The following is a 15117-nucleotide window of genomic DNA, read 5'->3' on the forward strand; positions in this document are numbered from 1 at the left end:
CGGTCAAACCTATTATCACTGCTGGGTTGTTCACTGGAGCAAACTGGTAAAGGCCTCAGATAGCCACACAAACTATATTAGTTTATGAAGGCATGAATAGAGGGCAAGTGGACTTGGTTGTAGATACCTGAAGATGCTTCACCTCTCATCCAAGAGGCCTCTTCAGTTCTTACATTGTTTATTTTGTCTCATTTTGCCCATGGGCACAATATAGATTAGAGTTGCATTATGACTTCACATAAACATTTATCTTTCAGTTTCACTTTATGTCATGGACATACGAAAGTTTCAAATAAGTTGGCACCATTCAAGAATAGATTTGTCTGCAGATGAGTCTCCTGCGTATCAGATTTTTATGGATATGCCATTTTACATTTCTCACACAAATTAAAAATCTGAATCAGCATCAATAATTATAATTGGGAGTGTGGCATTACTTAACTTTAAGATGTTTCCATCGGTTTATCTGTTTACTTTAGAGATATAAACATCAAGGAGTGAAGTAACCTCCAGCGGGAATCTGAAATGTCTCCTGTATGTGATGCTGACTTCAGATCCTTTCGTAGCCTTTGGATTATAAGCTTAATTGGTTTCCCAAAGCCACAGATGTTTATTTTCTATCCCATCCAGAAGGAACTTCGTGATAACATAGATGCGACTCTGCGACACAGAAGACACTCTCCAAAGACTCTCAAAACAAACATAGTGGAGGGTCTGACAGTTCACGCAGGATGCGCAGAAGGAAATGAAGAGGAAATAGATTGTCACAGCAGGATACGTGATGAACACAGTCACTGTCATGTTGTTTGGCCAAGATCTCAGAGTCCATGACTGTGGTCAAATTATGTTATGACAAGGAGATCAGATCGTGGTGAAACCTAAACACTGATTTATTTGACAAGGACAAGGTGGTTTGTCCCTTCTCACAGTAAGGTTGTTCATGTGATGGTTATGCAACACAGAGAGGTCACTGCTAGTGCTCGTAGTATTATTACTGTGGTCAACAGGTGTCATAGCAGGGAGCGAGTGTGGTCCTCAACGAGAAACCAAGTTAAAAGTGGTACGCTGGCAAGAATCCATCAAAATCAACACTGATGTAAAACTTTTCTCTTCACTCAGCAAAACTTTTTTTCCTCTAATTGTTTCCTTAAATGAAGGTACTTTAGAACCTTTTTCTGGAAAAAAAATCACCAGTTCTTAAGTCGTAAACAGAGAGGAAAAAACAATTTAGATCAGACTTAGAATTGTTGTTATTAAACTTGTCTCTCAGGGCTTCCGTAGCCCACCCTTATCCTGGGCAGAAGTTGTCCGCCCTCTAACTTGGCCTCTTTTCAGCATCAGTAATCACTGTCTCTGTGCTAATGCAGATAAAACATTACAAAAGAATGATATCACCACCTAATGGGAACATTTTTTTTGACAGTATTCCATGAAAGGGTTCCAGTTAATACTTTTAGTTTCTGCACCACAACCATTTGTTTTGCATCCACCAAATTGCATTCCTTCCAACAAGGAAAAAAAATGTGTGTTCTGTGAAAGACCTGAGGCCAATAAAAGTACAAACATGTCCACTTAGTGACATGTTAAGCAAGCTGTATTAACACTGAACAGCAAAGCAAACCAATTCCCTACTGTAGCCAACGCAGAGGCCAAGAGATGACAGATTTATGTAATGAAACAGAGATTAAATATCCAGTTGACTATAGTAAGTATAATTTTTTTTTGTTCTTATCCAACAACATTTGGAGGGGAAATTCTCATATAGATCAACCACATTCTCATTTTTCTCATTTATTTATTCAAGGAAGTTTTGCTGAAGTGTAATTTAGCTGCGGTGATGAGGAAGAGACTGCTATTTCATTTTCCAAACTCTGGTTCATCCTGCTGCTCCAGGGATCAAAGTTGCAACTTCATGGTCACAAGACACACTACCTAATTTTAAGGCAACTGTTAATGGTTGTCTTCTTACCTGAATTGGCCTTGAACAAGCAGCAACATCCATGGTTGACAGGTTAAGACGAGGTTAATGAATTGACTGGAGCCGTCCCTTTCCTCCATCCAGTCATCCATCATCCCCAATCAATAATTGTCTTTTTGTCTTTATGAATTAAAGCCTCTACACAATAATATTTTCTACGTCCACATTGCCATAAAGATCCAGACGAGTTCACATGATATAAAACTTGTCATCTTCCATGCCGGTGTAACTGTGTGTGGAGTTTTGTGACATCAAGTAATTCAAGCTTTAACCTGAAACAAGGTCCAATCAGTAATTGGACACACATGTGGCAGTGTGTTTAGTTACTGTGGCTTTAAAGGTTTTTCGTGTTTTTCTCAAGATATAATTGAAAAAGCAGGATTGTTTTACTGATGTTTTTACAACCATTACTGATGTAAACTGTTTTGAAAAACACATGAGTCTAGAGCATGTGCAGCCTCCAATCCAGTTCCTTGAATTTTACTCTTAGGTTTACAAAGCTGTTAACATTTATACCACAGATTGTGTCTTTAAAGGGGAGTTCTGGTGTATTTCAACCTGGTGTTTTTCCCATTAATGTGTCTACTGTGGCTGTATGGGTTGTGCTAACTTTGCACTAGCCTCCTCTGTTGTAGAGATTCACAGAAACGAGAGGACTTGCACAAAACAGTGTGAAAGCAATACAGCTTTCCAAATAAACATGATTTTACATGAATTTCAACTGCTTGTTGTTGACTCAGACTGAAAGTAAATACAGAAAGTAACCAGCTGGAACAGCCACTTGTAAACACTTTCTGTGTTTACTTTCAATCAGACTTGGAGATAAGTGTTTTAAATGATTTATGTAAGATGTACGTTTATTAAGAAAGTTGTAACAGGCTTGCCTGCTGCAGCTTGCCCCAATATACATTGTTTTGCATTAGTGCTCAGTTCCCTGAAATTCTTGAACAGAGGTGAAGAGTGCAGAGTTAGCACAGCCCACAGAGTCACAATAGCTGCATTTACAGGAAATAAACCAGGGTGAAGTAAACCGGAATTATGCTTTAGCCTTATCTCCTAATTTTGGTTCCTTCCAACTTTTCATGGAAAGTAGTGGTGAAAATTGAAGTATCACGTTGCAATACGTTTTTTCCTGCTCAGAGCATGGTATAAGTTGTGAAGCAAAGTTCGTGGCTTGACCAGGCAAAATAAGAAGAATGTGAACTTGTCAGCATCAATGTTCAATCCCAGTTAGAGTCACATCATGGGCTTTGAAGCTTGGCAGAGTTACATAAGATTTGGTGCTGATTTCAAACTTTGATTTCATCACCATGTTCCAATCATCAGAGTGAACTTCCTCTTGTTTTTTAGTTTCTAATTAAAGTGAGAAAGATATGGGCACTTCAAGCAGATTACTTTCTCAAAGCAAGAAACCTTTCACTCAAGTGTACAGTGGTTTTTATGGAAGTAAATGGTTTCAGAAAGAAGACTGAAAAAGAAAGTGTTTCAGAAACAGACAACAGAGCAAAAGATTGTATTTTTATTTTCCTCTGACAATACATTAGGTCCTGGTTGTCCTTAATATTTTAGACTTTTATGGTGTAGAGTCCAGTGGTTAGTATCAGCAAGAGAGAGATGACAGAAAAGATGATGCAGCAATTTCATGAGACACTTTTCCATAAGTTAAGTCAAACACATGGTCTCTCTCAACCAAATAAGTGAATAATTCACCCCAAGGTGCACCCTTTATTTGCTGGAAAGGACCGTTTATAAAACCAGGCTGAACAAATGCCAGTGAAATACATACATTTTCCCAAATGTGAAGCTGAAGTAATTGAATATAATACATATAGAAAATTTGCATCAGTTGTGAGAGCATAATTTAGAATCATTAAATGCAATCACTACAGTGAAATATCCTCACAACATCTATCCATTTCACATAACATAAACAGTTAAAAAGAAGCACTCTGATCTGACAGAACATATTCAGGCTGATCTATTTGTGGACTTGCTGTTATTTCATTCCTAGAGATAATTAGTACCTTTTCAGATTATCATGGCCAAGCCCAGGGCATGTGACTCAGTCTGTTTATCTTGTGAAGCCTGTTTTGGCTTGTGCAGGAATATTATATGGAACTGGGACTAGTGTACAGTAAATGATGAGAAATTGGACAGGTAACAAAAAAGTGGTAGTCCATTTTTGACACTAAAATGTTGTTGGGAAAACATATGTGCGAGGTGGTGGGTGCAAAAGAGATAGCGTGCAGAAGAAACAGACCCACAATAGGTGCCTCTGCTCCACATCTGCGCTCCTTCACGTTGTGACGTCTTTGATACTTTTTGCGCCTGCTGAAAGTGCACTCAGAGGTGACATCTGATATTGTGCGTGTGCAAGTAAAGCGCACTTGTTCTCCGTTCCCAGTCGCTGGTAAAATACTTACATTTGTGTTGATCCATGCCACCGACAATTAGTGGCCCTGGTCCGGGCAGTGGAAATGAGGACAGCGTCTCGTTGCCTTCGGTGAGGTGCAGGGAACTGAACTCAAGAATCACAAGTGAAAGAAACCTGAGCTGTACGGCCAATAACTCTTTAAACACACACAGTTAGGAACATGTGAAAACACACATTCAATATGCATTTATTATGATTAATAGCATGCACGGTAGACACTGTTTTTGAGAGTAATTTGCTCATTAAATACCCAGAAACACACTGTTCCCACTAAGTTCTTGCCCTTTTGAAGTAAGTGATTTCATAAACCATATCAGGTTGACATAAAGTAGCTGATTTATGGCCTGTTGCTGTTGTTTTATCTTGTAGCCTAAATGACCCCTCCACTAAATCATGATTCTCTGCTATACTTTACCTTTCACTGGAGGTTCCCATGCAGCCCATTGGTTCACAGGCACAACTGACAAGATAGAGGGTATTTCCAAATACCTTATATGTGAAAAAATAATCTTTGCAAATGCAGCAGTAGACATGCTGAAAGTGCATTTGCGAGGAGTCATCAGTAAAGATGTGGCAAGCTCTGTGTATGAATCACTGTGTCCTAAGAAGCTTACATGGCACCAGAGTAATAATGTGTTAACCTTACAAGTACTCATGAGAAGAAAACCATCCAGACCTGATTTGCTGAGTTATTGCTGAAGTTTTGTTTTTTTGTTTTACTTTTTCACAAAACTAAAACATGGCATGTTCGCCAACTGTTACATCTTCTCTAGCTCTTTTCAAAATGATATTGTATGTTGAAATTTGTCACTAATTGTTAGTATGAGTGTCCTTTTGAAAGTCATATGCACATATACATTAAAAAAATATGTACATCAAAATAATCAGATTTTAATTTAGTCATATAAAACAAATAACACTAACACTAGGCAAAAACAGATAATTAGTACAGTCTAATGTAAACCCAGTATTGCATCTGTGCTGTATTGACACAAACTCAATTTTCGACCTGCTGATTATAGTTTTAGTACAGCATATGCTTTTAAAGAACTTATGATTCATAATTTGCTTTCCTACTCATACAGTATGTGATTAATGTATTGGTTGGTTACATTAGTCAGTGCTAATGTTGGCACACAGAACAACTGGGTTTGAGTTATGGAGGGCCGAAATCTTCAAATAAATCAGAATATAAGCAGCATTAACGCCATCAGTATTGTTTTGGTGCTCCATTTGTTAGGAAACCTCAGAGTGAGGCGCAGTAATCTGATACTTGAGCAGACGAGCAGCTCAAATGGACTTCTTTATCTGGAGAAGCTCTGCAGTCAAATTAACCTGTTTTAAAAATAATGATTAATGGTGCAGAAAAACCACGAGGAGAATTTCTACTCAGCGTGTAACAGGTAATCACAGGGGATAATGATTATTAGAGAATTGAAGGAGAAACATACTTAAGAGTAGACAGCTGCCAAAAAAAACAATATGCTGAGAGATCCAAGAATCGTTGAGTGAGGAGCAGAGTTGGCAGTCATGGCGGTGCAAACTGGGAAAAAGCTGCTGGCTTCCAGTATGTGTGCACACGTGATTTTCTGTTGGAGCACCTCTCTGTGGACCTGAGACTGTGGTTAAAGTGTTTACTATTGCATTTTGCACTCAAACAACTCTTAAACTGCGTCTTTCTGATGTGGTGGCTGTTATGGCATCTTTAAATGATTAATGAGGTGGATGTATTTGTAAAGTAATTACGTTTTTCACTTATTTGTGCTGCATCATCATAGTCATGTTAAAAAAACTTTCTGTACAGACACTTAAACTGTTTTTCTTGTTCAGTTTGTCCAGTAAACAATCTTGTCTGTACTGGACTATGGTGATATTATTTAAAAGGATGCTTCACCATATGTTTTGTAGAGTAGCACTGTGAGCTTTCTAACGGGTGATGACGTTTGGAGTCATTAATGTGATTTGTACAGGAGTGTGTGTTGGCTCTCTCTCTCAGTTTGAGGAGACCTGCAATTTGTTTTTAATTTTTTAACCAGGACCATAGCCAGATTTTAGAAAATACTGAGGTCATGCCCGGGATAATTTCCCAGCAACCCCAGACACACCTCTGCAGAAACCTGTGAAAAACATCTGTTAAGTTTTCATTATCCAGGTGTAAATAATTCACCGCTTACTAAGTTACCAGCTGAACGTCACTTCCCAGGTGAAGAGTTAACATATCATTTACTAACTTCGTTAACTTGTGGGGTTACATGCTCAAAAGCCATGTTCAAGACCAGCGTATCCACTGTGAAGGCAGACTGCAGGGTTAGCCCAGTTAGCTTGGGGAAGCTGCTGTGTGCTGCACTTGAATAGAGGTGGGGTTTACCAGATGTACGTTTGCCAAATCAATGAGTTAGCTCTGTTCCTCGAGGCCTTTCTTCTTACAAAACTGAAAAATGGAAAACACTTCTGATAAAACATAAATCTTACCCTTGCCAAACTTACTCATGTCCCTTGCCAAACTTTGTTTTGGAGTCTTGAGTGGGCTCATCATTGTCCCTTACAGTGACTGTCACTCCAGAGAGTAGAGTTTGCATCCACGGTCCCTTTTGTTATGAGGTTCAGGCGACAAAACCACTCTGGTTATGGTTGAAGAGAGATTGTGTTTTTGATTAAATGTTAATAAAAACAATGTGTTAGAAGTCACTGTGAACTTCACCTTCACCTAAACATCACCATTAAAAAGTAAAATAATGCTAGTCACTGTAAGTGGATCTGAGTGGATATGTTGTATGTGAACATTTAACTCAGTATCTTGGCTTACACAAACATGTTAATTAACAACATACCCTCAATGTCTGAGTAGAAATGTAATCCAGTTGTTACATTTTCTTAAAAACAAATTTGTAAATTTCTAATTTAATGATATATAAATCTGACCTCTAGGGGGATAAAGAGTTTGGAAACATATGGCCCACTGTTACAAAAATTACCAAATGAGTGAAAGTTTTGAGTGGCAACTCTGCCACACTTCTCTCTGTAAACTGTATCTGTGCTGCTCAGGAACAGACAACAGGTGTTTGAGTGCTGCTCGTTAAGGCTGTAGAATGTTCAATTAGTAGCAGGTGTGATTCCTGCCTTTGATCTTCTTCCCATTTGTATCCTTTTGATTTAGATTAGTTTTGGATGTTTGTATGTGTGATTTCATGTTATTTGCCTTTTTTAACACAAGAGGAGGACACACAACTGGTAACACTGGCTGGACTTGAACTTGGGAGTGTGGGCCAGATGACTAATTGTTAACCTTTCATCTGGACCCCCTGCAGCCTAGTTCAACAGGAACATGTAGTTTGTACAAGCAATAAAAGTTTTTTGTGGGAGGTCTGTGATGGATATGAATTGAAAATTTGTGGATATTACTGACTCAGTAAACTCTAAACCCGCAGAAATGTGCACTGCGGAAAATTCTTTGATAAATGTGACCCTCGTGAATACACCCCCACACACGCACATACATGCAATGACACACACACATATCAGCACTGTTAACAGATGCTATAATGCTTTCATTGTCTTTTTGCTGGAAACTCTTATCAACAAAAAGCTTTTCATGAGATATGTAAATCTTTTTTCTCTTTTCTACTGAGAGTGCAAGAAAAGGCTTCTATTTTGTTGAAAACTTGACAACTATTTCACTCCCCATTTAAAAGCAAAAGCAGATGTAGAGATACTTTAAAGAGCGCACAAACAGTTTATTTCGAAATCTATTTCTTTGGCTTGTAGGTCACTGCATGTGGTTAAGTTTTTCCTTTTTGCATGAGGATTATATAACAGTGGAGATCAAAGTTACCAATTAGCTGCTGATTTCATGGGAACTTACTGGTGTACATAATATTCTGCATTAAAACCTTTGAAATAAGTTGCTCTACATACTGTATATTTGTGTGGGATTTACCAGGGTCAGGAGGGTCTCTAATTCTTATTCCCAAGCTGTTCATATTGCCATCTAGCATTGCTGCGGAGAAGAAGCCATTCAAAGATGTGAAACAGCAGTAGAGAATTTAAAATGCTTCATCATGCAATAAAGTGAATTGCTTTAAATTTAGGGTTGTAAAATTTATTTTTTAACACCATAATCTTCAGCTAATTCTAAACTGAATGGATGTTGCTTGTCAAAATGCACCTTGGGAGTCACAGTTAACTTCTCCCATGACAAATTTTTATATACGAGCTTGTACCTTCAACTTAAAAAAGAAGAAGAAGAAAAAAACCCTAAAGAACTGATATTTTCCAATGCAGTTGATAAGATTTTGGACTGATGTTTCTACTGGAAAGTTTTGTACTGATCAAAGTTGTTTTAACGTGCTCCAACAGTGAGTTATTAAACACTTTGCACTTCAATAGCATGTTGCATTAGACAATCCCTTCCTGGTAAGCACCTACAGTATGTCTTTCAAATCCCACACCCTCAGTTAGGATTACCGTAAAAATATCTGAAGTCTCAAGCCAAAAGCCAAGATAACCCTGATAACAGACTTTCAAAAGCTCCCACTAGAGCCACAAAAAACATACAACTGTTTTCACTGACTTTGTAGAATTCCCCATGACAAGTGAACTGAAGTAAAATCAGTTAAGTGGCCCTTTAATACATCTCTTTCCAGAAATGGTGTCACTGTTGCTTTGGATAATCTCACTGTGAATGATTTCCACTGGAACCACTTTCTACAAAAGACAAAGCCCCAATGAAAACAGTTTGGGATGGCAACAAATACCCCCAAACCTATCTGAATGGCTAGATACCAGTAGACATAAGTGAGAAAACATATATCTTTTAATTGGATTGGTAGGTTTTAATAAGTGATCTTATTCAACTTTATCCCCCAACAAGGACTCACTGTTCTAAGTACATGTTAGCACAATAGATATCCCATGGAAAAATGATGTCCTTCTCACTGATGTGAGAGGGACTGCTCCTGACACACCACATTTTCTCTCTGAATTACATTTTGTTCCTATTTTTTCCATTACTCAAGGGAAGAAGCACAGACTCTTGACCACTGTAAGATGTTTATCAATTCCTCCATCAGTTCTGCTTTGGCTCTGGCATACTTCGATCAGACTGCGATTGTTTTGTGTCCTTTTCAACCTGAGGGTGACAGAAGATGTGGTGGAGCAGCAGGTGTTTTCTGTTTTTTATCAATGAGCACGAGGTGACAGGGTACAGAGCGTAACCGAGTGAGCCTGCTGATGTAAAGCAGCTTCTGTCTGTAGCAACATTTGCGTCAAGTTGTACATCAATTAGGATCCTCTTATCCAAGCACCAGCGCCTCCAACCCTAATATACCCAAAAATATTACCCTCATTTACTGCTGAAATTTAGAGCAGACTTGGTTTAAACCTGCCAGAGGTCAGTGAGGCTATTCTATGCAGCTCATTTGTATGGGATGTGAATGTACACCTGTTCACACAGATGGTAAATATCAGCCTCATTGGTTGTCCATTTATACATTTAATTAGGTGAGGCAGACTCTGGTGAGAGCAAATAGGATCAAATTGCTGAGAAGTCAAGGGCTCGTTGTAGTCTCACTGTTGTACCATCCCATTTTTCACAGTTTAATTCAATTAATGTGTGCTGAGTCTGGAGGATACTCTGACACTCTGTCTTTTAGGCATCTCTGCAACGTGTTTGTCTTAGCCACTGCATTGCTTGTTTAAGCTTAATTGCAATGAATTGGAGCCTTAGATTGTGTTTATTGTTTCAAGAGAGAAACTCTTTCTCGACCAGGCCTACTTCCTGAGACCCTTTTTCCACCAGACTTACGTTCTCTGTTTTTCTCTGTTTCTGTGCGTGTCTGCCATCAGCTATTTGACACACTACCAAGATCCAGAGGCCTTTTGGTTTTTTTTTTGTACGCTTACAAAAATCTTAATTTTGAGTGTTAAGGTTTTGTTTATTTGTCTATGAACCTTGGAAACCAGCTCTTCTCAGGGCCATTTGTCTGTGCTAATGGGGGAGAAAAAAAGTGAGTATGAGAAACTTTGGGCTCATATTATCAACTTCCGCTTTATGTTGACAACATATGATGACATGTCATGTTTGCTGTGAAATGATAGCGTGGGTGTTAATTTAAAGCTACATTGTAAATTGTACACATTTGTTTTCCTGAACAGATAGAAATGATCAGTTATTTCTGCTCAATTTCAGCATACACAATGTCATGTTTGCGGATATACAAGTGATACCGCAGATAAAAACAACACACTGAGCCAAAAGTCCACAGACCTCATTCTACATTACAATATAAAGAACATAAAAAATAAAGTGCACAATTTAAAGATAAACTAAAAGACCTTAAAAAGCCACTTGTATGTCAAACTTTACCTTTAACCAAATATCATTGTACTGTAAAATCCTGAGAGGTGTGTTTCTCAGCATTCATGTACATGAACAAACTTATTTAGAATCAACAGCAACACGAGAAACAAGAACAGCAGAACATAATCTGTGACATTAAGCAACAATCTGGGGTCAATTTAATGACAGGGGGAAAAGGAGGCTGACCATATGTTTCAAGGCTGCTGAAACTTAAGACATAAAGCTCATTTGAGTGGGAGAGTTCAAACATACAGGATTTCAAAAGGTCAGTCTATTATATGGTGGTAAAGATTGGAGCAGAAGGTGTCAAGTGACTGATATTACCTTACAAAAAAGGGAACTCTGCCATCGGAAAAAATATAGCTACACATAGAGCAGAAACAGAAAAAACTGTTCTGAGGAAAATATGAGTCATTCATTGTTGATTGACAAAGGAATTGCTTTTTTTTGTTTTTGCAAACCTGTTTTACCAGCTTAAAGTAAGTGAGTTATTTCTGCCTTTCTCTGTTTCATATCTTTGGCTTTTGGACAGTTGGTCAAACAAAACAAACACATGAAAATATCACTCTGGGTTCCTGGAAGCTGTGATGTATATTTTCTAACATTTTGATTAAACAATAAATCAAATATGTGAGAAAATAAATAGAACAAATAACTAATGAAAGTAACTGTTGGTTACATTCCTTCCATACATATCATAAATAAGGTCTCTAATTGTTTGAGTTCTGAATTTCTTGATGTTAGTGCTGGAATATACCAATTCATGAACATGAATACTGATCAAACTACATGCCATACATACCATGCAACTACTTTGCACCCTTTAGAATTGTGGTTTATTAACTAGAACCTTCTCCTAGAGAAGAATAATTTTATTACAAACAACATTTTACACAACATTGATCATTTAGAACACAATTTTTCTCAAGCTGACAGCTGTGTTGAAACCTCTTCTGTCTCAATACTCCACATCAAGCAACAATCTGTCCACTGATTTACACCACATTTTCTGTAGCTCAACATTCCTAGTCAGAAAAAATGCTCAACATTCCCAGTCAGATTTAAATAGTTTGGTGTTAATAACTATGGCACAGGAGTCTTTGTACCCTCACTGTAAAATGGAAAGCAAGGTTTTCATAATTTGAGATGACATATTTGTGTGTATTCCAGGGCTGAGGAACAAAAAAACGCTTGTGTTCACCACATATTAATACTGCACTGTACATTAGTCATGGAACTAGCACAATACATCCTTCAAAAAAGCACTGTACAATAGAGTTTCTTAAAGAAATCGATCCTCACAATGGTAGCACACATGCCAGTGATTACTCATAAGGATTTCATTCAATACTGTTTTCATTTACCATATTGAACCACAAGCTTGTGACTCAATTATTCTAAATTACTGGCCTCATCTACTTTACAGTAAAAAGGTTTCCACAATGATTGAACAAAATAGCTGAAATCAGGAAGGATAGCTTTTCCACCACTGACACTTGAGTCATAAAGACATGGGTCATCTCTGCTTTAATAACATCTGTTTAGGACAAAATAACAAAATCTGCTCACACAGTCAGAGATAGTCATCACTGAGGTAGCTGGGTGCTGAAAGAAAGATCACAAGACGAAAGAGCTCACAGCACTTCAAGTTTCTCTGTTTCTGTCTCGCTGCATGTGCCTGACTTCACACTAAGAGTCATTTATTATTTTTTATGTGCCTACCCCCATTTATCGGGGGTTTAAAAGTTCACTTAAGGAGAAGTGATTCAGTGGATGATCTACCTCAGAGAGATCAGAGTTAGTTCAGATGCATTTCTCCTCCACTGTCTCAGTGCTCAACGACACCTGCAGTGCTGGATCTTTTGGGCACGGCAAGGCTGACAGGTCCCTGATTACATTTGTCCCTTGTCTGGTCTGAGCTTCAACGCTGCCCTGCTCAGATGAATAAGAAGCTCGTGAATTTCTGATGGATGAAGATTGTGAACCACAGAGTCCATCTGCTTTATGGCAGCTTCCAATGTACAGCTCGCTTCCCTCTGGCAGGTAGAGAAAAGTCTGAGAGGTGCTGGTGACATTTCGCAGAGAGTCCCGGTTGGAGATGACCGAGGAGAGCTGATGAGCATCTATACAGTGGAAATTCCCCTGTCTCTGTTGCCTCCTTGCTCCCATTTTACAAAACAAGCATTTGATCTTCTCAATCAGCTTGAGGAGAACGGCCTTGCGCAGCAGGATGTAGATCCAGGGGTCCAAAATAGGGTTGAAGGAGGCAAAGCGTATCGCTCTTAGGTCTGGGTTTTTGTCCAGCTGCAGCTCAACTGGAGTCTTATAAAGCTGGTTCAAAAACACCTGAGCCTGCGAGGAAAATGAGAAATAATGACTGAGTAGATGGATAAAAATGTTTGAAATTGTGTGTAAGGGTGCAGCTTTGCAGTGGAGTGTGTGTGTGTGTTTGAGATGAGGAGTCAGAAAGCCACTAGTAAAAACATGTGAGCACCAGATTAGCCAAGAGGGAGAGTAGAGAGCGGAAAGTAACTTAATACAATAGAAATATGTGTGAACTTTTCTCTCCTCTCCAATTATCCGCTTGGATTGGGATCAGGCTGCATGAACAGATTGTTCCATGTACAAATATAACAACAATTGTGCGAAAAGAGCCGTGCGTAAAACACGCGCAATAAAGTAGTGGCTTAAAAAGGGTCAGTATAAGTTAATTATTACAAAAGAAATACGTTTCGAATTTGCTTTCTAATCAACCACTCAGATTTGGATGAAGCTGCATGACTAAATAGCCCTGCGTAAAACGTGCGTAAAGGTTAGAATAAGCGGAGGAAAGATTACTTACAACAAGAGGGATGGAGCAGATGAGCACCACTGCCGACGTGCCTATGAGCAGAATGACCATCTGAATCTCTGCACCGGCCAGACGCCCAAAGCTACGTCCTCTTCTCCGCGGGTCCACGTTGCGCCCCAGATCGGTTCCCAGCGACATCCTGCGCACGAAGCGCCGGTGCATCCGGATCAGAGCCACGCACACCAACACGTTGCAAATAACAGTGGCGAGAATAAGAAGAGAGCTGAAACCCGCATACATGTAGGTGTAGGCTGCATCGCTGGTCTTGTTGCTCCTCCACTCCAAAAAACACCAGGTTTGCGGGTATTGTTTCTTCACCTGTCCAAAGCCCATGATCGGCAGGGCGCAGAAAAGCGCGTTGGAAATGTAGATCGCCAAGAGTGTCAAACCTGCCAGTTTCTGGTCCACATAGTCGTTGTAGAAGTACGCATGGTTTATAGCGATGTATCTCTCCACCGACATGGCACAGATGATGCTGAGGCCGGCCAGGGAGAAGAAGAGCATGGTGAATCCAAAGTACTGGCACAGCGGGTCCTCTCCGGGCCACGACCCTTTCACATAAATGGCGATGGTGACCGGACTGGCTAGCAGTGTGCCCAGGAGGTCCGTGACTGCCAGCCCACACACCAGCGTGTAAAACGTGGTTTCTTTCTGTTCCTTGCGAGATTTACAAAGAACCACGATGGCGATGACATTCCCAACCACTCCGAAAATGAACATAATAGACGGAATGGTCGGGACCATGGTCCTCCCTGTCATCGATTGATTGTTCATTATTATGTCCTTAAAACGCACTTCAAGACGAGTGAAACTCCTTTTCTTAACGCCAGTATTTCCAGTCCAAAGCAAATGAAAACTTAAACGTATTTGCACTTAAAAGAAACCTGAGCAACATTGTCAAAACCAGAAAAAACAGCTTACGCTTTATCTTAAAAAAAAAAAAAAAAAAAAAAAACAGCTTCTAAAAAAACTTTCAGTGTTTCCAGAACGTCATCTGCCTGCTGCTGCTGTGGTTACACAGGCCAGTGATGTTTTGCTATCAGATCCTCAGCTAACTGTGCAAGACAGAAGCAGATTTCACTAACCAAGACAGAGAGATAAAAGCAGGCAACAGACACCAGTGACTTCATTGAAATAAGGCTCTGCCTTCACGTTTCCTGCAGGGTTCAGTCCCTCCCCTTCATTTCACTTCACAACCCTTCAGTCAACAGTTCAGTCTGGTGCAGGAAAGGCCTTGGACATATTGTGTAACACCACTACACAGAGGTTAATCTTAACTGAATGCAAATGCTGAAAAAGAATGATATAGATTGTTAAGTAAATTGTTAAGTAAAATGATACCTCAAGAGCCTAAATGTTATTTAAGGTTTCCTTAACAGGCAGATGAAAAAGAAAAATTAAGATTTAATTTAAACTTACATTTTAGTAAATGAGTTGACATGTTTTTAATAATTATTAAATTATTAAGTAAAACAATGCAGAAAACCACTTTAAAT

The 15117-nt window shown here is 39.1% G+C and overlaps 1 protein-coding gene across 1 annotated transcript; it reads right to left on the reverse strand.

Moving 5' to 3' along the window:
- Window positions 1–10439: 10439 nt before the first annotated feature.
- ptger4a (prostaglandin E receptor 4 (subtype EP4) a) lies at window positions 10440–14906 on the reverse strand. The gene is made up of 2 exons (XM_018674767.2): window positions 13613–14906; window positions 10440–13122 (listed from the first exon to the last, which is right to left on the reverse strand). Exons 1-2 carry the CDS (start codon window positions 14393–14395, stop codon window positions 12574–12576), a joined length of 1332 nt encoding a protein of 443 aa, XP_018530283.1. The 5' UTR covers window positions 14396–14906; the 3' UTR covers window positions 10440–12573.
- Window positions 14907–15117: the final 211 nt, after the last annotated feature.

The sequence above is a fragment of the Lates calcarifer genome, linkage group LG13 (genome assembly GCF_001640805.2).
Source record: "Lates calcarifer isolate ASB-BC8 linkage group LG13, TLL_Latcal_v3, whole genome shotgun sequence".
In the NCBI taxonomy this organism is placed as follows: domain Eukaryota; kingdom Metazoa; phylum Chordata; class Actinopteri; family Centropomidae; genus Lates; species Lates calcarifer.